The 25,715-nt window shown below is 36.2% G+C and overlaps 1 protein-coding gene across 4 annotated transcripts in view; it reads left to right on the top strand.

Annotated features, from left to right (window-relative positions):
• Positions 1–20,360, top strand: part of LOC120768035 (myosin-VIIa) — a 65,653-nt gene extending 45,293 nt beyond the window's left edge. For all 4 annotated transcript variants that reach the window (XM_040094528.1, XM_040094531.1, XM_040094529.1 and 1 more), the window contains exons 3-13: positions 396–510; positions 10,159–10,419; positions 10,491–10,840; positions 10,904–11,104; positions 12,704–14,789; positions 14,847–15,155; positions 15,221–16,671; positions 16,731–18,080; positions 18,151–18,297; positions 19,652–19,772; positions 19,846–20,360. In XM_040094528.1, the coding sequence (XP_039950462.1) occupies positions 493–510; positions 10,159–10,419; positions 10,491–10,840; positions 10,904–11,104; positions 12,704–14,789; positions 14,847–15,155; positions 15,221–16,671; positions 16,731–18,080; positions 18,151–18,297; positions 19,652–19,772; positions 19,846–20,052 (6,501 nt within the window). In that variant the 5' untranslated portion in view covers positions 396–492 and the 3' untranslated portion in view covers positions 20,053–20,360. The remainder of the gene's footprint in view (positions 1–395; positions 511–10,158; positions 10,420–10,490; positions 10,841–10,903; positions 11,105–12,703; positions 14,790–14,846; positions 15,156–15,220; positions 16,672–16,730; positions 18,081–18,150; positions 18,298–19,651; positions 19,773–19,845) is intronic.
• Positions 20,361–25,715: the final 5,355 nt, after the last annotated feature.

Below are 25,715 nucleotides of genomic sequence, written 5' to 3'. Positions count from 1 at the left end.
CTACAGAAAATATTATTCTTTTGTTAAAGCGAAAATAAGTGTCTTTGAAACATTGTGAAGACCTGTCAAAACATTAAAATATTTTTAATTTTGTCAATTTCTTTTTTAGGTCAAAGTATGTTTTTGCTGTTAAAATCATGGAATATAACTCTTTATTATATCACTAATTAATTAAATTAATATAATTTAATTTAAAATTTGTATAATTTATGTAATAGATCGGAAGAGTTTAATTTTTTTCAATTTTTTTCTTTCTTATGTCACTGATTAATAATCTCACTAAATTAATTTAAAATTTATATAATTATCTATTATTAAGGTAACTAATTCCACTGTAATTAAAATTATATACCTAACCTTAAATATTTTACTAATTTTCCTCTCTTTCTTTCCAGCAACTAGTCGCATTTATAACTAAAATACAACATTTCCTCAATTCGTTTGAGAAATTTCGAATATTTTTACGCTAAAATTGGTCAATGAAGTTCAAAAATGGTGATTGTAACACGAGTAAGTACAAATGTTTAAAACAAAAGTTATAATAATATACAAGTCTATGGCATAAATACAAACAAAAGCCTCAAACACCCACATTTAAGAAGTTACTCATACGCAGTGTCGTCTTCCATGTATTTTTCCTTACAGTCTCATTAAAATCATTTCCAAAGCAATAATTTTACCACTATTAGCATATATTTAGTTATACGATCTTCTCAAATTACTGCCGACGATTTTAAGTACAAATGCAGAAGAATAGTTATTTCTTCAGCACGTTCTACAAGCGTCTCAGTAATGGTTTCTCAAATGCCATTCGCGGCAATGTTTCATTGTTATGCCACAAGTAATGCATTTTTAAGTTCTTAGCGCTACGCGAGGCTGCCACATAATTGCAAAAATATATGAAGACATGTTTGTGTTGGTAAACAATGGTGCAACGGCTTCTAATTGTAGTGCTCTTCTACTGCTTGCAACTAAAGCTCAGCGTATCTTATCGTGACTTGGCATCTTTTTTGCATTAATTCCCCCACATACTTAATAATTGTCTACATTTATAGCATATTATTTTTCTGATTCTCTTCTCTATTGTTATTATTCTTGTGTTAATTGTTATTTCCATTTTTATCATCTATTTATTCGCCATGCGCACTTTTATGCTGGCAAATTAACTGGCTTTTAATGAGTCTGCTGCGTTAGACACAAGTACGTTCATGCATTTTCTATGCAATTTTTATTTTATTACAACAATAAAATATACTATAAGTACACAATTGGACTTAAGCTGAACACTAGCACTAATAGAAGTACATATGCTTAAGTATAAGAATATACGTACAATGAAAATTCAGCGAAAATGTTATTTAAATGCCAAAAACACTATGGTGTGATTATAAATATAAGAAGGAATAACGGAAATGGCTGCTAAAAAGTTATAATAAAACTATATAACGGTATTATCAATTAATTCCAAATGGAACGAAATAAAAATAAAACGAGTACGTAAGAGTAAATCTCGTAAAAACAGAGAGTACATACTAAGAGCGTCAAGTCACAAGCGGCCGCATTTACGCCATCATTAGGCCCATTATGCCCCCGGGTGGTAAGAAAATTAAGTCTTATCCAGAAATTCAGAGGACTTGGTAAAAAAACTCTAATTTTTTGCCAAACCAGCTGCCCAATGTCTTTTAAGTTGGAGAATTGTAACTCGTGAAAAATATCCCATCTCAGTCGGCTGAAGGCTGGGCATTCGCAAAAATTATGTTGGTGACTATTTGGTATATCAATTTTTCAATAACCCTGTCTTTGAACTTTGAGTAGCAATAGTTTGATTTCGGATGCTCTCATATAATTATGAATACAAGTTTTCTTATCAATAAAATATGTATCCGAGGTAATGTTTTGAAGCAGGGAAAAGGTTTTTTCAAATGATTCTTTTGTGAGATATAAGATTCCGAACGAATACTAATACATAGTTTTTTGATTAAAATAGAACGAAATTGGTTGTAGGATGAAGTCCATAACTATAAAACCATACCATATTGGAAATTAGAGCAAAAATAACAAGAACGTTGTGCTACAATGGTAAAAGACCTTAGACCCCTAATAAAACAACCAATATTCATTGGTATGTCAGAACGTGAAATATTTTTGTTGGAATAATAATAATATATTTGGGAAATATTTTATATGTACTATGATAAATCCTCTGTTTAAAAGCTTTTGCGCTTTTGAAGTTATAAATATATATGAAAGCTCCTAGACATGGTTTGGTATTACAGAAGAAAAATTATGAAAGCTTTAGAGTATGACTATTCACTTCTGCTAGAACAGATATGAAAGCGCTGTAATATAAAAGGTTTAGTATATAGTTGGTCACTACTGCTAGAACTCTTATGAAGGCTTTATAAGGTGAGGTGAGCTTCAGAGAAAGTTTGTCCATCACTGTTTAATTGATATGAAAGATATGTGATATGATAGTTTTAGTATATAATTGGTCACTACTGCTAGAACTGATATGAAAGCTTTATAAGCTGGAAGCGCTAAAGCAAGTTTGGCCATCATTGTTGAATTGATATGAAAACTATGTAACATGATAGTTTTAGTATAATTAGGAAATCTTTGTAAGTTGAAAGCTCTGGAGCAAGTTTGGCCAACACGAAGCTTCAGAGATCGGTCGCCACTGTTGAATTAATATGGAAGCTCTATGAAATGAAATGTTTGGTATACAATTGGCCACTACTGGTAGAATTGATATGAAAGCTTTGTTAGCTGAAAGCTCTAGAGCAAGTTTGATCATCACCATTGAATTAATATGGAAGCTGTGGAAAATGAAACGTTTAGTATACAATTGGCCACTACTGGCATAACTGATATGAAAGCTCTTCAGAATGTTGGCCATACTGTAGACAAGATTCGCTCCCTGATAAGACTGTGAAATTTATATTTAGTTTAAAGAAGACTAAACTCTAAGAAAACAAATTATTATTATATTTTTGTGTCTAGTCCTACATATATTCGAATAAAAGTTTTACGAGACTACCAAGTAAGCAGAGTACAATATGGAAGTAGGCAGAATATATATGGTATTATATATAGATATAGGGTAGTAACTCTAATATATGTACATACATAACGGCACATACGAAGTCCGATCTTGTTACATACCAGAATTGCCACTGTGCACTTTCAGGTATATATTCAGATATACATATAGGTATATATATCAGGTATACAGAATATATACCTGAAAGTGAGAGAATATATCTGGTATATTGCAATATCGAACTTTGAAAGTACCGTTATATATGTTCGTAGACATATATGTGTACACTTTTGTTGTGAATATGAAAACTCGCAATGTGAATATGAGAAAAGTATTTTTTGCTTATCTGGTTTGAAGTTTGTAGCTCAGACTAAAGTCGAAGGTAAAGCTTTTTACTACGTTTTTACGTTTTTAGAAAAAAAATTATTGAAAACTGAGTAAAAATGAGAAATATAGAAGCAATGAAAAATCAACTTGAATAACCACGTGACATATGTTTTATATCTATTTATGATATTTTTTTTTTCATGAAAATCACAAAATTTCGCGCTAATTCCAACTGTTATTGTTACATTATTCAATGTTATGAAATATGCAAATTCAACTACGCATGCGCAGACCACATATGCCAATAATTATGCATTGGACATACATTTGTACATATCTAATCCACGTAATAGCTGGCTGCAAAGCCACATTGAAGTCATGTTCATAAAATTACAAACTTTGTGATTGACAACAACAACAACGCGGTGTACCAAACCATTTCGACCGCAAACATGGAACGTTACACCTGACATAAGATTCAGGTCACGGTTATTACATCATACCATACCCATACTACGCGCATATGTACAGCGCCCAACAGCAATGCCAACTGTGGCTAATAAAACAACAACCACAAAAACAGCAACAACGTTTGATGGCAATCAAAGTACTAAAAACAACACCAATAAAATAGAGACAGCAACCGTAATGACATTTCCCGACAGTATCTTGTCATGAAATGGGTAATATTAGTTAGAACAACAACAAAAAGCTTTATATGCACACATACATATATGTGTAGTATAAACATTAGCGTACGCACATGGTATATGCTAACGACAGCGCTATCTGGAGCATCTGCAGAGTTGCAAATGATGATTTGCGACAGTTTCAGCTTAACAACAACAGCAATATACAACAAAAACATGTGCGTAATGAACCGAAGAAATGCGGAAAAATAAGAAGCAAAAACGAAAATAAATCAAATGAGTAGGAAAAAAGTGCACAACTCCGCGTCATGGGTGTTAAACGTTCGCGCCGCGCTCTCAGCCCTAACAAGTACACAGCGCGTACAACTTCAAGTGCCGCGTTTACAACAAACAGCAAAAACAAAACACAAATCATGAATCAAAACGTGTACTACGGCTTGCTTGGGAACACATATGTTTTTTTTATTTCAGTGCTTTGAAATTTACGCACCGCGCGTTGCTGTCATGCGTTGGGCCGCGCTGCCGCTTGCAATCGTTGAATATCGTGGAAAAGTCATGAAATTCAAAGTGCGCCATGAAAAATGGGAGCGAGCGGATGCTCTACGTCACGCTTAAGTGAGTTCCTCTTGCGCGCCAACAGCAATAACAACAGGCGCAACAATAGCAATGCGTGCGTGTCGTGCGCTTAAGCTGTAGGAGCGCGGCGCGTAATGGTACGTGTTTGTGAAATGTTAGCAAAATAAAATCAAATAGGAAGTACTTAGAAGTCGCTGGAACAAACGCAGTGGTGTTAGGAAATTTATGACAAAAACAAAACAATTAAAAATTAAAAAAAAAAATTAAAATATAACGAAAGGGTGTTGGGCTGGCGCGCTTTCGTTGGTATTGCATAAGAATTTTTTAGTGGCACTTTATGCACCTGCGTTCACCGTTTAGTAAGAGAATCTAGTTTTCACCAGATTACCCCCTCCTTCAGATACCACACATATTACATATTCTGATTTAAATTTCTAGAAAACGGTGAGATCTATTAGCTCGAACTCTCCAAATTCTCCATGCAATATTCAATCTTTTGATCGCCTAGTCATGCCCAGCCACGTATTTGGCGAAGACACTTCAAAATTCTAACTGCAGACTTCTTAACTTCGAAAGGAATTAGGTTTATTGATAGATCGACTGTTTGGAATAAATGCCGATTTCATTGCGTTAATCAATTAGGTCAGTTATAAAATGGTGCCGTATCGTATGGAACTCGTCGAAAAATGTTAGATCCCCTCGGGTTCCTCTTTACAATCCTAAGAGTTTTTAGCTTTTATTCAGTTTACTTGTTTGAGAGGTAGACTGGCTTTCTTATGACACGCTTCTTTGCCTATTCTTTATATGTATGATAACCATAGCCAATCTGAGGGTTGCCATATGGTAAGCTTTATTTTTAATTTAAAAATAATTGCAGTATGTTTTATACACATTTTAAGTATGGTTATTTATTTGTTTTTAGTATTTTGAAAATAAGTTTTTAAGGGTTGCCATATTGTAACTATTTTTTTTCTTAAAAATTTTAAAATATTTTTCTTAACTTTTATTTAAAATTTTGATTAAATTATTTACTTATACATATTTATCATTTTCAATACAAATGCTTCAGGAGTTACCACATAATGTAAATTATTTTTCTGAAAAATAAAAATATTTTAAGGGTTGCAAATCGTTAATTTTTTTTTTTTTTAAACTAAAAACTGTTTATCTTTTCATAATATATTTTTAAGAGTTGCCATAGGGTGATATTTTTTTTCAAATTTAAAAAAAATTTTCATTAAAATTTTAGATACTATTTTAGTTATATTATTTACTTATACGTAACATTTTCAATACAAGTGTTCGAAGGGTTGGCACATAGTGTTAATAATTGAAAAACAAAAAAAACAAAAAAACATGGTTTAAGGGTTGAAATCGTTATTAATTTTTTTTTTTCAAAACTAAAAAAATGTTTATCTTTTCATTATAGATTTTTAAGAGTTGCCATAGGGTGATAATTTTTATCAAATTTAAAAAAAAAAATTTCATTAAAATTTTAGTTATATTATTTATTTATACTTAACATTTTCAATACAAGTGTTTGAAGGGTTGCTACATAGTGCTAATTATTTTATTGAAAAAAATATTTCAGTATGCTTTATATGAAGTCTTGGTTTAAATATTTATTTTTGTTTAGCGTTTTAAAATAAAGACTGAAGGGTTGCCACATGTTTTTTAGTTGAAAAAATACTTTGTATAAGTTTTATATAAAAGATAAATATTAAATTGGAAGCAAAGAATTAATTTAAATTTTTTCGATTTAATGTCTATGTTTATCGTTTTAAAATAAAATCCTATAGGCTGCCACACCGTTAACTTATTTTTAAAAAAATCAAAATTAAAAAATCACTTTGTATAACTTTTATATGAAAAATAAAAATTAAATTAATATCATAAACATAAATTCAAAACTTATATTCAAATTAGAATTAGAAAGGGTTGCCATATATTTACAAAAATTAAAAATTAAAATTGCTTTTTATTTTACATATGCATGTATGTACATATATATATGTATTTATTTTATTTTTAGTTAAGATATTAATAGAGTTAATAATATTTTTTTTATATTATATTAAAAAAATCAGATTTTATTGACTAAATAAAATTTAAAAAAAATTAAGAACATTTGCAAAAATTTTTTTTAATAAAAAAGGGAAACTACTATACTCTTTACTAATAAGTTTAAATTTATACAACTTTTTATAAAAAAAGGTGTAAGATGTTTGTTTCTACGAAAAAAATTTGGCCACATTTTGTTTAATTTTCAAAATATTAAAAAACTTAAAAAATGAGGTAAAATATTTTTCATTGTAAAATAAATATTATTAACATCTACAGTTAAACAAATTAAGGCATCATAAATATTTTTTTTTATAAAATCTAAACCATTTACAATATTTAATACTAAAACAGTTCTAAATTTTTTTCATCAGTGGTAATTTATATACCAAAAGAAAATAACTACAAATTACATAAAAATTAAAATTATTTTTGATACAAAAAATATTTAAACTTTCGAAAATTTTCAAATTAAAAAAAAATATATGAAAAATATAAAAAAATATATTTTTAAATCTAAAAATAAAAAAATTACATAAATCTAATTATAATTTTTTTTAATACTGAAGTTTAAAGTTTTGAAAATAGTCAATATTTAAAAAAAATATATATTTTTTAGTCTAAGATTTATAATTATAAGTAAGTCAATATTAAAATTATATAAAAATTATATAAAAATTATATAAAAAATAAATCAATCTTTTTTAACATTCAAGACCATGACTACTCAGCACACACAATGTGAAAAGTATACATGTACATATCCTCTTTGTACGTGCATAACATCATTCACTGTCTCCTCCGTGGCATTAATGAGAGCCTAAGCCTAAGTGCTTGTTATAAAGTTGTTGTTGTTTGTTGTCAGTTGACTTATAACTAGCGGCTGCGTTGCTTGGTGGTAAAAGTGGTAGCATTAAGAGCCACATCAACATTAACAATATCAACACCAACAAGAACAAGAGCAACGCTTAAGCCAATAGGCATTACAACAACATGCAGTATCAAGCACCCAACGCCAACAGCTGTAGTTTAACAACAACAAACACAACAACTAAATCACAATGTTTGCATGGTTACCGGGCTGCTTGGTTGACTGCTTAGTCCCCGCTTTGGTTTGTTAATGGCAGGGTTAATGTACCACCTCCGGGCACATGTTGTACGCATTCGGGCACACACACGCACACAATAGCCGATGAGTGCTTAAGCGCGGTGGCGCGCAACTGTAAATTCTGAAAACAATTACGTTATAGATAGATTAAAATTTAACGTTTTAGTAGTTAGCTGGAAAAGCTGGAAAATAAAAATGGAAGAATTGTTTAAAAATGTGGCAAGCGATGTCAAAAAAAGATATGTATATATATTTAAAAGAATAGGCTTCGTAGTTGATTGGTTTTTTATTTCGATTTCATAGATATGTAAGTCTTTGCAAGACAAAAGACTGCGTCCAAAAAAACCCATGAAAGACTTTTAAATGAAAATAAAAAAAAAGTTTGTCGAACCTTCAGAACCTTTCTTAACCTTGTTTATTAACAAGAGAGTATGAAAGTTAGTAATAAGAAACTACAATTTACTTCTACTTTAACCATAAAAAGAGTCACATCATCAAAGGGATGCAGCCATAGCCTTGGTTTAGGTTTCTTGGCTTATTTTTTAGGACGGCATGAAATATTAAGGGATCTACTTGATAGAAGGTAATGCGTTCCCCACCAGGATTTGTAAAAAGCATTAACACCAACAAAAACGTCAGTCTCAAAATCCAATACAGAATAACTCTTGCTAACAGGTGCTACTTCAGACTGAGTAAACAATTTAGAGTAAAGTCTTCTCGCGACGAACAAAGACCAAGTCACTCATCAACCACGTCCCGCTAAATGGCACAGACATGGACGATGACAACGTCTGATAAGTCGTCGAGAGAAAGGTTCTGCAGAAGATTTATGGTTATTTGCATATTGGCAACGGCGAATACCGCAGTCGATGGAACGATTGGCTGTACGAGATGTACGACGCCATTGACATAATTCAGCGAATTAGGAGTCAGCGGCTACGCTGGCTAGATCATATATGAGTATTCCCGCCGGGGGAAGCAGTAGAAGAGTAAGACCTCCACTCCGGTGGAAAGACCCTTGCTATCTTGTCTTTTGATCATTCGTCCAATCGTCGAAAAAATTTTATACCAAAAGAAATCGCTTTGGGAAAATTGCTTCGGCTTCTACTATGAACCATTAAAAGGAAGAAAATAAGTTAGGTGTCTTTCTGGATAAAATTTTTGAATCATGTGGACTTTTCGAAGTTCCAAATACTTAAGGCGAGTTTTAAATAGTGCTGGCCACAAGCATAGGAGGTATTCCAGCGTCTCTATCATGTCAACTTCTCTGCACTTCCTGCATGTATCGTCTTTACTTATAGCCATCCGGCTCGCATGTGATGCCAGTAGATTGTGACCTGTCAAGAAGCCAACAGCTAACCAGCAATCCGTTCGAGACCGTGTGAGTAAAAAGCATGCGAGTTTTTCTAAAGGGCTTTTGCATATGCCTTCGTAGTATATCGTTAGTGACTTCCATATTTCTAGTACTTGCTCGGTAACCAGGAGTGGCATTCTCATTAGCACTTTCGTTCTCCGGAATTCTGTCCTTTTTATATTGGTTGCTATCTTGACCGCTTTTCTAACTTCCATCTGGAAGATACTGCAGTATTCCGAATGCTTGAAGGGTCGCCAGAGATCCAGCTCCAAGCAACAGATTCCGGTTTGATCCAATAAAACAATAAATAAATAAAAAATATTCTATAAATCTGTTGAGAATTTCACACAAATTAGATAGCTCAACGAAATATTACAAAAAAATAGTTTTAACCTTTTTTCATTCTACTTTCCGTTTTAAGTTTTCTCGTGCCAAATTTAGTTGAAATCGGTTGGACGAATTTCGATATATATGATATCACCTAAAAGAGGGCGGTGCCTCTCCCATAGTTTACTTTCGACCCCGGCTCCATTAAAACCCTGTCACCTCGTAGGTGAAATTTAATGTCTCTGGCATAAATCAAGATTTAAACTTATTTACTACCGTTATTTAGACAGTAAGCGTGACAGTGGTCTCATTACGCTCGTCTACGATCTCCGCCCTATTTTTTAGCCAAGAAACGCGCATACGAGTACCAAGTTTCATAAAGATATAATAATTTTTACTCAAGTTTTAGCTTGCTCGTACGGACGGACAGACGGACAGGCAGTCACTCTCGTCTTTTGATCATTTAAGTATATACTATATCAATCTGGCTAAGTTACATACAACCTTTTGGAGAACAAAACTTTCATACTCTTTAGCAACATGTTGCAAGAGTAAAGCAACTGTAAAAATAGTAAATCCGAAACTGACGCTCAATATTTATTAAGCCTACATACACAATAATTTTGCAAAAACATAGTGCATGTATATAGTATATTTACATTTAATGATGAAAGATGTTTCCGTTATTAATTTCAACTTCTTCTCTCTTCCTTAGGGTGACTACATCTGGATAGAACCCGCATCGGGTAGAGAATTCGATGTAGCCATTGGCGCTCGTGTCATATCGGCCGAAGGTAGACGCATACAAGTACGCGACGATGATGGCAATGAAATATGGCTATCGCCCGAACGGCGTATCAAAGCGATGCATGCCTCCTCGGTGCAGGGTGTGGAGGATATGATATCGTTGGGTGATCTGCACGAGGCGGGCATTCTCAGAAATCTACTCATACGCTACAAAGAGAATTTGATCTATGTAAGTGCGCGCAGACATAACCTATAATAGAAGTATATTAAATTTACTATTAATTTCAAATTCTCACACAGACTTACACTGGCTCCATTTTGGTCGCTGTTAATCCCTATCAAATACTACCCATCTACACTGCCGATCAAATCAAATTGTATAAGGAGCGTAAAATCGGTGAATTGCCACCGCATATATTTGCCATCGGTGACAATGCGTATGCGCATATGAAACGTTATCGTCAGGATCAGTGCATAGTCATATCGGGCGAATCGGGCGCTGGCAAGACGGAAAGTACAAAATTGATATTACAATACTTGGCGGCAATTAGTGGCAAACACTCGTGGATCGAACAGCAAATACTCGAAGCGAATCCGATACTCGAAGCATTCGGCAATGCGAAAACCGTGCGCAATGACAATTCATCACGGTGAGTCGGTGCTCAAGATATTATTTTTGCAAAAAATTTAATACTATTTTCTTTTCGTTGCAGCTTTGGCAAATATATCGACATACACTTTAGCTCGAGTGGTGTCATCGAAGGCGCCAAAATCGAACAATATCTCTTGGAGAAATCTCGAATAGTTTCGCAAAATCATAGCGAACGTAATTATCATGTGTTCTACTGTATATTAGCGGGTCTATCGGCGGAGGAGAAACGGCGTTTGGATCTGGGCAATGCTGCCGATTATAAGTAAGTGAAAAATAGAGTTCTACGTTATACTTTGGTTATGTCTATTATAAACCCAGAAAGTGGTATTTAATATGGATTTAAGGAAAAATATTTATGTTAAACTCCGAGTTTTTCTTATAACTCTAGTTACATCTCTATAAACCAAAAGGGCAGCTTTTAAAACATGTTTAAGGAAAAAATAGATATGTTAAACTCCGAGTTTATGAAAAAAATAATGGTAAACACCAAAATGGTAAATAAACTCGATCAAAAATTTGTGGTTGGAAAAAATATTTAAGTTAAACTCCGAGTTTATGAGAAAAAATAATGAGAACATCAAAATAGAGGGTAAACTCGTCCAAAAAGTAGTGTTTAGTTCGTGTTGAAGGAAAAAAATTACTTATTAAACTCGGAGTTTATAAAAAAGTTATGTATTAAACTCCGAGTTTATGAAAAAAAAATGGTAAACACCAAAATGGAGAATAAACTCGTTCAAAAGTTAGAGTTTAAACGAAAAATTGAAAGGAAAATTTTATAGCAACTCCGAATTTATGGGGAAAAATATTAGTAAACATCAAAATATAGAGTAAACTCGTTAAAAAAGTAGTGTTTAGTACGCTCGGAGTTTATAAAAAAATAATGATAAACTCCAAAATGAAAAAAAGTTATATATTAAACTCCGAGTTTATGGGAAAATATTGATAACACAAAAATAGAGAATAAACTAGTGTTTAGTACGTTTTTAAGGACAAAATATATTTATTAAACTCAGAGTTTATAAGAAAAAATAATGATAAACTCCAAAATGAAGCATAAACTCGCCCTAAAAATAGTGTTTAAGGGAAATTTTATTAGTTAAGCTCCGAGTTTAGTGTTTTTTACCTGTTTAAGGAAAAAGTTTATATATTAAACTTCAAGTTCATAAGAAAAAATAATGGTAAACACAAAATGGAGCATAAACTCGCCAACAAATAGTATTTAATACGTGTTTATGTCGAACAAGTTGAATTTTAAATTCCAAGTTTTTGATATAACTCTCGTTGTATCTCTATAAACCCCAAAAAAAAGTAGGATTTAAAACCTGTTTGAGGAAAAAATTTTTTCTTAAACTGCGAGTTTATCCAAATATTGGCAATAAACTCGAATTTTTGTGCTCAGTTTCCATTCCCATTTGTTAACACTTTTAACTCAGTTGTAATCATATGGATCTGATGACCTGTGTACCTAAATTAAGAGCGTTATCTTCATACTTGATCGCGTCTTCAGTCAAATCTTTGCTAACTAAATCAACGATGACCTCAGACTGATTGTGACGGAAGACATAAAAGTTGAGATATAAAAAAGAAGTGTTTACTGATGAGTTTACCTAGACAAAGGAAATGATAATATTGCATTCTCTTCATAATTTCATAACTCGAAATTGTAGAATTTATTCAACTCGAGATTTCAATAATAGTTTCGAACGGATACTGGATGATAACTTTCAAGTGCTTTAATCAAAAAATAGCTCTATAGTTGACACTAAAAACTTCAACTCACGAGCCATAACGAATATAACCTAACCTTAAATATTTTCATAACACAACTTCAACTTTAATAATTATTATTTTTCACCTACAGATATCTCACCGGCGGCGATTGTATTACCTGCGAAGGGCGCGACGATGCTGCTGAATTCTCAGATATACGCTCCGCCATGAAGGTGTTGCTCTTCTCCGATCAGGAAATCTGGGAAATTATCAAATTACTCGCAGCGCTGCTGCACTGTGGCAATATCAGGTATAAAGCGACTGTTGTTGATAATCTGGACGCGACCGAGATACCCGAACACATTAATGTGGAACGCGTTGCTGCCTTACTCGGTCTGCCAATGCAGCCGCTAATCGATGCATTAACGCGGCGCACGCTTTTCGCACACGGCGAGACGGTAGTGTCAACGCTGTCACGTGAACAATCCGTGGATGTGCGTGACGCCTTCGTGAAGGGCATCTATGGACGAATGTTTGTGCATATTGTGCGCAAAATCAACTCGGCGATCTTCAAGCCGCGCGGCACATCACGTAATGCTATTGGTGTCTTGGATATTTTCGGTTTCGAAAATTTCGATCAAAATAGTTTTGAACAATTTTGCATAAACTATGCGAATGAGAATTTGCAACAATTCTTTGTGCAGCATATTTTCAAACTCGAACAGGAGGAGTACAATCACGAGGCTATCAATTGGCAGCACATTGAGTTTGTGGACAATCAGGATGCGCTCGATTTGATAGCCATCAAGCAGTTGAATATTATGGCATTGATCGATGAGGAGGCGCGCTTTCCAAAGGGCACGGATCACACGATGTTAGCGAAGCTGCACAAAACGCATGGCGCACATAAGAATTACTTGAAGCCGAAGTCGGATATTAATACCAGTTTCGGCTTGAATCATTTTGCCGGCGTTGTGTTCTATGATACTAGCGGTTTTCTCGATAAGAATCGCGATACATTTAGTCCCGATTTATTGCATTTGGTCAGCCAGAGTTCGAATAAGTTTTTGCGTCAGATCTTCAATCAGGATATTGAAATGGGCGCTGAGACGCGCAAACGCACACCCACACTCTCGACACAGTTCCGCAAAAGTTTGGACGCGCTAATGAAAACATTGAGCACGTGTCAGCCTTTCTTCATACGTTGCATCAAACCGAATGAACTGAAAAAGCCTATGCTTTTCGATCGCGGCTTGTGTTGTCGACAGCTGCGTTACTCCGGCATGATGGAGACGATACGTATACGTCGCGCTGGCTACCCCATACGCCATGGCTTTCGCGATTTCGTTGAGCGTTATCGCTTTCTAATACCCGGCGTGCCGCCAGCGCATCGCACAGAGTGCCGCGCGGCCACCGCGCGCATATGCGCCACTGTGTTGGGTAAATCGGACTACCAGCTAGGCAACACAAAGGTGTTTTTGAAAGATGCACACGATCTTTTCCTCGAACAGGAGCGCGATCGCGTTCTCACGCGCAAGATACTTATACTACAACGCACCATACGCGGTTGGGTGTATCGACGTCGTTATTTGCGTATGCGCGAAGCTGTCATCACGGTACAACGCTTCTGGAAGGGCTACGCGCAGCGTCAACGCTACCGTCAAATGCGTGTGGGCTATATGCGCCTGCAGGCGCTCATACGTTCACGTGTGCTCTCACATCGTTTCCGGCATTTACGCGGTCACATTGTGGGCCTGCAAGCGCATGCCCGTGGCTATTTGGTGCGCCGCGAGTATGGGCACAAAATGTGGGCGATCATTAAGATACAATCGCATGTGCGTCGCATGATTGCTATGCGTAAATATCAGAAGCTGCGCGAGGAGTATAAGCAATTTGCTGAGGTGTTACACTTGCGTAAACTGGAAGAACAGGAGCTGATGCACAAGGGTAATAAGCATGCGCGTGAGATTGCGGAGCAGCACTATCGCGATCGTTTGCATGAGCTGGAACGTCGCGAAATGGAGAAAGAGATTGAAGAACGCCGACGTGTGGAGGTGAAGAAGAACATCATTAATGATGCGGCGCGCAAGCAAGATGAACCGGTGGACGATAGCAAGTTGGTGGAGGCGATGTTTGACTTTTTGCCCGACTCTAGCAGTGAAGCGCCCACACCACATGGCGGCCGTGAAACGTCGGTGTTCAACGATCTGCCGCACAACAACTCCATGAACCATGAGGTGCGTTAAATTTCAATAAAATAATATTACTCTCTAACAAAAATGCCAACATTACAGGACATAATTGGGCCGCTGCATGTCTCAGAGGATGAAGAAGATCTTTCTGAGTTCAAGTTCCAGAAATTCGCTGCTACCTACTTCCAAGGCAACGTCACACACCAGTACTCGAAGAAGGCGCTGAAGCATCCTTTACTGCCACTGCATACACAAGGCGATCAGTTGGCGGCACAAGCGCTCTGGATAACCATATTGCGTTTCACAGGCGACATGCCTGAACCAAAATATCACACCATGGACCGCATGGACACCACTTCCGTTATGTCGAAGGTTACAGCCACGTTGGGACGCAACTTCATTAGGAGCAAAGTAAGTATTCTGATGTTATTTTCGAAATTTTCTTATGTATTCCCAAATCACTTTCCCGCGCGCAGGAATTCCAGGAAGCACAGCTCATGGGTCTCGACCCGGAAGCGTTCCTTAAACAGAAGCCGCGCTCAATACGCCACAAACTCGTTTCGCTAACGCTGAAGCGTAAAAATAAGCTCGGCGAAGATGTACGTCGCCGCCTACAAGACGAGGAGTACACCGCGGACAGCTACCAATCTTGGCTGCAATCGCGCCCCACCTCGAACTTGGAGAAATTGCATTTCATTATCGGCCATGGCATATTGCGCGCCGAGCTGCGCGATGAAATCTACTGTCAAATATGCAAGCAATTAACCAATAATCCGCTCAAATCCTCGCATGCGCGCGGCTGGATACTGCTCTCTCTCTGTGTCGGCTGCTTTGCGCCATCAGAGAAGTTCGTCAACTATTTGCGCGCCTTCATACGTGAAGGTCCGCCCGGTTATGCACCATACTGTGAAGAGCGGTTAAAGCGCACATTTAATAACGGCACGCGCAATCAACCGCCTTCTTGGTTGGAGTTGCAGGCCACAAAGTCGAAGAAGCCTATCATGCTACCCATTACTTTCATGGATGGTAATACGAAAACGCTGCTAGCCGACTCCGCTACCACAGCGCGTGAGCTATGCAATCAGCTCTCTGATAAGATCACGCTGAAAGATCAATTTGGCTTCTCGCTCTACATTGCGCTCTTCGATAAAGTCTCATCGTTGGGTAGCGGCGGCGATCATGTCATGGACGCCATATCGCAGTGCGAACAATACGCGAAGGAGCAGGGCGCACAAGAGCGCAATGCGCCATGGCGTCTCTTCTTCCGCAAGGAAATCTTTGCGCCCTGGCATGATCCTACACACGATCAAGTCGCAACGAACCTTATTTATCAGCAAGTGGTGCGCGGCGTTAAGTTCGGCGAGTATCGCTGTGACAAGGAGGATGATTTGGCAATGATTGCTGCGCAGCAGTACTTCATCGAATATGGCACGGATATGTCCATGGAGCGTCTATTCACGCTGTTGCCCAACTTTATACCCGACTTCTGTTTGACCGGCGTAGAGAAGGCTATTGAGCGCTGGGCTGCATTGGTACTGCAAGCTTATAAAAAGTCTTACTACGTGCGAGATAAAGTCGCGGCCTTAAAGATCAAAGAGGACATTGTTAGTTATGCGAAGCTAAAGTGGCCACTGCTCTTCTCGCGCTTCTACGAAGCTTATCGCAACTCAGGTCCGAATTTGCCGAAAAACGATGTCATAATAGCAGTAAATTGGACGGGTGTGTACGTAGTGGATGATCAGGAGCAGGTGCTGTTGGAGCTGAGCTTCCCGGAAATCACCGCCGTCTCCAGTCAAAAGACAAATAAAGTGTTCACGCAAACATTCAGTTTGTCCACCGTGCGCGGTGAGGAGTTCACCTTCCAGAGCCCGAACGCGGAGGACATAAGAGATTTGGTCGTGTACTTCCTGGATGGGCTGAAGAAACGGTAAGTGCGGGCTTGTAAGTCAATAATAACTGGTATTAATTCAATGAATACTATTACAGTTCGCGCTATGTGATCGCCATACAGGATTATCGCGCGCCTTCAGACGGTTCGAGCTTCCTCTCCTTCCTCAAAGGGGATCTCATCATACTCGAGGACGAGTCTTGCGGTGAGTCGGTACTAAACAATGGCTGGTGCATTGGACGTTGCGAACGCACACAAGAACGTGGCGATTTCCCTGCGGAGACTGTTTATGTGCTGCCCACGCTCACAAAGCCGCCACAGGACATCTTGGCATTGTTCAACATCGAAGAGGCACATCATGGACGCCGCCTAAGTATGGTTTCGAATGGCGCGCCCGAGCCGCGTGATCGTCCGCACACGTTAATGGAATATGCGCTGGATCATTTCCGTTTGCCGCCGAAGCGCACAATGTCCAAGACATTGACGCTCAGCTCGAAGCGCGCTGATGAAATCTGGCGTTACTCACGTGATCCCATTAAGGCGCCGCTGCTGCGCAAGTTGCAGAGTAAAGAGGAGCTCGCCGAAGAGGCCTGCTTTGCATTCGCTGCCATACTGAAGTATATGGGCGATCTGCCATCGAAGCGTCCACGTATGGGCAATGAAATAACCGATCACATTTTCGATGGACCGCTCAAACATGAAATTTTACGTGATGAAATCTATTGTCAAATCATGAAACAGTTAACGGACAATCGTAATCGTGTCTCAGAGGAACGTGGCTGGGAATTGATGTGGCTGGCTACCGGACTCTTCGCCTGCTCGCAAGGTTTGCTCAAAGAGTTGATGATGTTCTTGCGCACGCGTCGACATCCCATCTCACAGGACTCGATGCATCGTTTGCAGAAGACAATACGTAATGGCCAGCGCAAGTATCCGCCGCATCAGGTAGAAGTCGAGGCGATACAGCACAAAACTACACAAATTTTCCATAAAGTCTATTTCCCCGACGACACGGACGAAGCATTCGAGGTGGACTCTTCGACACGCGCAAAAGATTTCTGCCACAACATCTCGCAGCGTCTGTCATTGCGCACCAGTGAGGGTTTCTCGCTGTTCGTCAAGATCGCCGATAAAGTGATCTCCGTACCGGAGGGTGATTTCTTCTTTGACTTTGTACGTCATCTGACTGATTGGATTAAGAAGGCGCGTCCCATACGCGATGGCTCAAATCCGCAATTCACCTATCAAGTGTTCTTCATGAAGAAGTTGTGGACGAATACGGTGCCGGGCAAAGATCGCAATGCCGATCTGATATTCCACTATCATCAAGAGTTGCCGAAATTGTTGCGCGGCTATCATAAGTGCTCGCGCGAGGAGGCGGCCAAACTGGCAGCGCTGGTGTATCGCGTGCGCTACGGCGAGAACAAGCAGGAGTTGCAGGCCATACCGTGAGTTTTCCTCTTGTGCTGCGCGTAGTAGGGTGGAAATTTGTATTAATTTTATTTTATTTTTTCATAGACAAATGCTGCGCGAACTGATACCCTCCGATATTATGAAGATGCAAAGCACCAGCGAATGGAAGCGCGCCATTGTAGCTTCATACAATCAGGATGGTGGCATGAGCTCGGAGGATGCCAAAGTGGCATTTTTAAAGATCGTTTACAGGTGTGTATTGCAGAGAAGAGATCATATGATTTAGGCGTATGATCACATCATAGTGATATGTGAAAATGTTAAATAAGAAATGAACCTGTGTGATAGGTAATATGATGTGGCAACCCTTTCAAATGATTTATTTTATAATAACATCGAATATTTTTGCCACTAAAACAATAATGGCAACAATCGAGGCGATATAATGTGCTAAGGGCCTGATGTGATGTGATTTTATTAGAATTTTATAGCACGTTGTCTTATTGCTTTCGGATAAGAGATGGTCTCATCATGGGACCTCTGATCTCTCTCTATATGATCTGATAGTAAAATACAACTGCTGTAGAGATGTGACATAAATGAGTGATGAGTGAGAGATTATATCGGGGGGATGATGTTCATATCACATCATTGATATTCGCTAGTTAACAGACATTATAGATTTTATCGTTGTAAAATCGTATTGAATTGCAGTGTGAGCTTGGCGTCGATATGATGTGATATTGGGACGTGATATTTTTTAGAGTGATTATTTTGTTCTTTTTTTATATTATAGAATACAAATGTTATAACAAACTAGTGAGAAGAACTATAATATTATGATGTTATGTGACATCACATGATGCAAAAAAAATTAAATTGTTAAATGCTTCGTATAAACGATGTTTCAAGGAAATTGCTATTTGCATATGATATGAAGTAATGTCAAATGTTGAATATTTAATGAATGAATTGATATAATTAATGAAAACAACTATAATGTTATGATGTGATGAGAGCTAGATCGATGTCACATCACATGATGCCAAAAAATGGTTTAAATTGTTAAAAGCTTCGTATAAACGATGTTACAAGGAAATAGTAATAACGAACAAAAAAAAAAATCCACATACAAGTGATTCATAGGTCTGTTGATGTGATGTGATTTAGTCATATAAATGTATGCTGTAATTTTTTATTTTAATTTCTTTTGCTATATCGTCAAGATAAATACACTAATGTAAAAAACCGTGATGTGATGTGAACTTCATCGATGTGATGTGACATCACATGGTGACAAAAAATATTTTAAGTTGTAAAAGATATAAATAATAGGATGTGAAAATAAAAAAATGCACATGTCATCATAAATCATAATATGATGTGATGTTACATGATGCAGAAAATATTATAAATGAACTAAAATTATATAAAATTTAGCCCTAAGTATTTCATTTAACAAGCAAAAACGCAATCAGTATACACATTATTGATAGATCTGTAGGTGAGATGTGATTTATTTAGGTGATGTGATACAAAAAATTTATGATGTAAATTTTTTTTTTTTTAATACTTATTTTTCTCCTAATTTTCACCATTTCTATAGATGGCCCACATTCGGCTCCGCCTTCTTCGAGGTCAAACAAACGACTGAGCCGAATTACCCGGAAATGTTGCTCATTGCAATCAACAAGCATGGCGTCAGTCTTATACATCCAGTCACCAAGGTAGTATATACATTTTTCACTAGAAGTATACATTTTTTTTAATAATTTTTTTTTAATTTTCTTACTATTTTAGGACATTTTAATCACGCATCCATTTACGCGCATTTCCAATTGGTCCTCCGGCAACACCTACTTCCATATGACCATCGGCAATTTGGTGCGTGGCTCCAAGTTGCTATGTGAGACATCGTTGGGCTACAAAATGGATGATTTATTGACATCATATATATCACTTATGTTAACGAATATGAACAAAAATCGCACTATACGAGCAAATTAATTATAAGCAATATTAAGTTATTAACTAGCATTTAGTGAAAAATGGTGAAAAATTATGAAAAAATAAAAATGTTAAATTATAAATTTCTTAGAAAAAAATGGCTACTGTAGTAAATATCGAAAAGAAGTTTAGCTGTATTTAATAGCTGGATACCATTTGAAACAATTTTGAATGTATGAAATAGCAATTTTTTAGTATTTACGTTTAAGTTGATATGCGCATGCGCAGCTTACTACACATGTACTGTTTGTTTTGAAATATAGTAATTAATATTTGAAATTTTTATTTATAATTTTTGCTGATAAAAATCCGATGTTTAATTTTTTTAATATTTTCTTTTTAATTTTTATAATTAAAACTCTTTTAATTACATTATTTTTTTTATTTTTTTATAATTAAAAGTTCTTTTTATTTTTTTTTCTTTTTAAATATTTTTTTATTTAACTATTTTTATATTAATTTGTTAATTATGTAATTGTTTCTAATTTTTACACATATTTTTATAATTTGAATTTTTTCTGACTTACTATTCATTAAAAAATATATATTTATTAAATTGTAATGCTAAAAGACACACAATAATTAGTTCTAGAATTATATTATTTATAAAAAAATTGTTTAGCCAGATACTAAAACACACATATGCATATATTCGTAAGTATATACTTACTAGTATATGTATATCTAAATCTATAACTGCGCATTTAATTTTATGCAAGAAGAAGAAAGAAAAATCCAAAGTTCACTTAACTACAACAACTTAAAGGCAAATTATTGAAAATATTTACATATTACCGAAAATAATATGTGCCCAAATGCAGAACTCACTTTGAAATGCAATAAAATTATGTAATATTACCAATATATGTAGCTCTGTAATAAATTTCCGAATTATATATATGCTTATATATTATTAAAAAAAAAAATAAATATTTTAACAATATTTAAGCGAGAAGCGCGTGAAAGCTATGCATACAAATGAAAATTGTACTGAACTTTCTTTTTCTTTTTTGTGTATGTGGAAATGTACTTAAATGTGTATATTTTTTATTGAATAAATGATGCAAAATTTTTGGAAAATGTAAAGCGGGATCTTTTATACTTTAACAAAATCCGATTTTTGGTGTTGTAAAAGAATTTGTGCTAAAAAAAAATTTTGAGAAATTTTGTTGAGAGGGGCAATCCTTAGATGAATATAAATACAAGGTTGAGCCAAAAAAAATCCAATAACGAGTTTATGAGTTCAAATAAAACTGTGGTATATACAGATAATATGAGCTTATTTTGTATGAAAGACTTAGCCATCATAATTATATTGGCTTATCATAAGCTATATACCAGGTGTTATTGGTGCTACAGGCCATTGTCGATGCTGATAAAAAGTTTATTGACATTTATTGTGGGGAACCCGAATCATATCATCACTGTAGAGTTTTAAAAGGGTCAACAAGGGTCGTTATGAAATCAATTAATTTTGCTATTTTTTATTCATAACATACTGCTTTTTTCTTCAAAATATCGTTCTCTAGCGCTTTTCCAATAACGGGGATATGGAGTAGCATTTGCTGCGTTCGGCTCTTGTGTATACACTTCAGTTCGTGTGCACATGCTACGATTTAGTGCAGACCGTCACTGTCTAGAAGACCTTGGCAAATTGTCGAGTATTGCTTCAAAATCAGTTGACTCTTTAAAAAAATAATTCACTGTTTAAAAATAATGAAAAAGCGAATTCAATAAAGAAAAATTAAATTTGAACTAACCACTTGATTCAATCAATGCTTCTTGAGGATCAGTTCCAATGTTTATGGTGTGGTTGTTGGACACTAAGCAACCTTTGCCAAAATTTTCGTCCATTTCCGACATGTATGGTATGTGTAACTATGTATTGGCTACAAAGCACTTCGCCAATCTATAAGACCGAACAGGGGAATTCCATTTCAATGGCGTCACAAAGGACTACATGATTTGCCGTTGTTTGATACGCCTTGAAAAGCGTTCGCATTTTTGCTATAAGCGCAGCCGCATTCACCGTTGTATCCTGTGGAAACAAATGTTTATTAATATTTACACATTCGTCTGAAAATATTCTTACCGTAAATTCTTGAAATATCATGTCCTCCAAGACGTTTTTATAGGCGAACTTTTTCTTGCGCGCATGCAGGAACTCATCCATCCTCTCGTTGTAGCACTTCAGGAATATTGTCCAAACTTTTCTTTAGCTGTAGATAAACAAAATAAATAATTATTTAGTTTGTGAAAAGTCTGTTTACAAATTTAAAAATTCAAATATCAGCTGATTGCTATTGCCCGCGTTGCCAACATAATTCATATTTAAGCGAAAATGTGAAATAAGCTAAATGCGTTTTATTTGTCCATGATTTAGCTATTAGCTTAGCCGTGTTTTAGGCTAATATATGTATACTGCTCTGTTGTGTTCCCTGATGTCCGTCAAGCATTTGACAAAGTTTGGCATCTAGGCCTACTATTCAAATTAAGGGAAAAACCATCAATGCCTTATGATTTGCTGCACAATCGGACGTTCTACGTTAGATGCCGTGATGTTGAGTCGGATTTGAGACCAGTTCGTGCTGGCGTGCCCCAAGGAAGTGTACCAGCACCTGTGCTCTACATTCATTACACAGCAGACCTTCCAGTGGTCAATTCTGACTCCTCCTGATATACTGCAAAGTTAGCATCAAGTGGCAACCCTAATACTGCTTCCAGAAAACCACAAATGCTATTGAATGCTCTAAAACCATGGCTCACCAAATGGAATATTGGTATCAATACCGAAAAGTCCGTAAAAGTAGTACGAGTATATACTCTGAAGCACAAAAATTTTCCTCAAGTGTAATGTGGAAAATATTTGATGATAACAATTGGCAAGAGGCGCACTTGGAAAGACCACATAAAAATAGACAAAAAACTCAGCTAAGATTAAAATTGGCGCAGCTATACTGGCTGCTTAGGCCAAGATCCCCACTCAGTCTGAAGAATAAATAGCTAATTTATAAGACAATATTTAGGCCGATGTGAGAAACGATGTCCTTCACCGGTATCTAAAGACGTTAACTGTAAAGAAAACAATTGAAGAATTTAGTAGACGATACCTCTTTCGTTAGGAGAATCATGAAAATATATTTGCGATTCAACTGGCTTTTTGACTATCATGGCATTTTTGGTGTAGATTGTTAATATGCTATAGAAGAGCCTGCATTCTTTAAAAGCTGCCAGCTGCAGGATATTGATGGTGTGACTCGGAAGTAAAAGATGAGATAGTTAGATCAGAATGAATTATGTTCATAGCAACTTTATTGTTGAAAATTTCGACCACAACAACCACAAAAACTACTTCAAATTATGTACAAAAGATTTTGTATCTCCCTAATCCATGTCTAGGAATGTGTATCATGACGCCTAGCAGTTGCAGAATATCAAGCGGATTATACGTATGTGATCAAAGAAATTTAAATTCTCCAGAAGTCGATCCTTTTCTAAGAGTTATGTTGTCAGTTCTTCAATCTTTTGCTGCAAAAGCTTCCCCTGCAGTGTTATTGTTTACAGACCAATTAACAGCTTTATATTCATGGCAGAGGTTTGAGTAAAAAAAAAGAGGTTATTCATTCTTTCGATAGTCAGTTCTATTTAACACGCATGAACCTGAATTTGTATGGTGCAAAAGTTTGACAACTAAACAAAATTTTATAGAAGTATTTGGCGAACTGGCGCTTCAATAACAACAGAAAAATGTAAAGGTCGAGTAATTTGAATAGTTAGGAACAGAAGACTTCAGTATTGAAATCGTGTCTGAAATAAATTCCTAAATTTGATTTTTGCCTCAAATTTTCTATGTACAAGTTGACCAACTCCATACCATACATTAAATGATGGATAATATTATACACATAACATACCTATGTATGTATGGTGAAAAAAAGTCTTCTTCTTTATTGACGTAAACACCGCTTACTCGGTTAAAGCCGAGTTAAAAGTTTGAAATTATGACTGTCAACAGTGACGTGGGAGCCAAGACGAGAGATATTTCGTCTAGCCCTTGGTAGCTATGTGGAGAAATTCACGCAAGTGAGGAAAGTTTTTTGTAATTTCAACTATCTAAAACTCTTTAAAGATTATAGAAGGCAGCTAGAGGTCAAACACCTTTCATATAATCTTTTTCAACGTTACACTCCAAAGATCTTAGCAAAGCGAAAGCGAATCAAAAATGCCATCTGATTGGCTGAGCGCCACGAAGTGCCGACCAATCACATGCAGCTGCATTGTATGGCAACTCACACACACACTTTTCTAAGCAAGTGGAGCACAACAATGGAGTTTGGGGAATATGGCGCCACTTTGAAGCGCAGCCATGCATGTTAGCAAATACATATAACAATATCTGTAGGTATACATATGTATATGTGTATTTGTCGACATGTTAGACTTAAATGTAGACGTTTGTATCCTATTATTGATGATCATAGCCTCAGAAAGGAATTAGTAATACCTACACATGTATAGCATATTACAAATAGTTTTCAACGATTAGTCATCACAAACAGGTCTGTGATTAAACCCGGAGAAAACGGTTCACAAAAAATACAAATATAATTAAAAATATTATTATACTCTCGCAATAAAGTTGCTAAGGAGGGTATTATAGTTTTGTTCACATAACGGTTGTTTGTAAGTCTTAAAAGTAAAAGAGTCAGATATAGGGTTATATATACCAAAGTGATCAGGGTGACGAATAGAGTTGAAATCCGGATGTCTGTCTGCCCGTCCGTCCGTCTGTCCGTCCGTGCAAGCTGTAACTTATGTAAAAATTGAGGTATCGTGATGAAACTCGGTACACGTATTCCTTGGCTCCCTAAGAAGGTTAAGTTCGAAGATGGGCAAAATCGGCCCACTGCCACGCCCACAAAATGGCGAAAACCGAAAACCTATAAAGTGTCATAAATAAAGATATTAAAGTTAAATTTGGTACAAAGGATCGCATTAGGGAGGGGCAAATATGGACGTAATTTGTTTGGAAAAGTGGGCGTGGCCCCGCCCCCTACTAAGTTTTTTGTACATATCTCGGAAACTACTATAGAGTCGTTTCCTTCAGTCATTTCCATATACAGTTCAAAAATGAAAGAAATCGGATAATAACCACGCCCACCTCCCATACAAAGGTTATGTTGAAAATCACTAAAAGTGCGTTAACCGACTAACAAAAAACGTCAGACACAAAATTTTACGGAAGAAATGGCAGAAGGAAGCTGCACCCAGGCTTTTTTAAAAATTGAAAATGGGCGTGGCGTCGCCCACTTATGGACCAAAAACCATATCTCAGGAACTACTCAACCGATTTCAATGAAATTCGGTATATAATATTTTCTTAACACCCTGATGACATGCACGAAATATGGGTGAAGTCGGTTCACAACCACGCCTTCTTCCAATATACGCTATTTTGAATTCCATCTGATGCCTTCTCTGTATAATATAAGTATGTATACATTAGGAACCAATGATGATAGCGGAATAAAACTTTACACAAATACGGTACTTGAAAAATACATATGTTTGTAAATGACGGATAATGAAATCTCGATTATCACTTTATCATGCGAGAGTATAAAATGTTCGGTGACACCCGAACTTAGCCCTTCCTTACTTGT

The sequence above is a fragment of the Bactrocera tryoni genome, chromosome 2 (genome assembly GCF_016617805.1).
Source record: "Bactrocera tryoni isolate S06 chromosome 2, CSIRO_BtryS06_freeze2, whole genome shotgun sequence".
Taxonomy (NCBI): domain Eukaryota; kingdom Metazoa; phylum Arthropoda; class Insecta; order Diptera; family Tephritidae; genus Bactrocera; species Bactrocera tryoni.
Note: the sequence above shows the minus strand (reverse complement) of the source record. Positions and strands in the feature narration are given on the sequence as shown.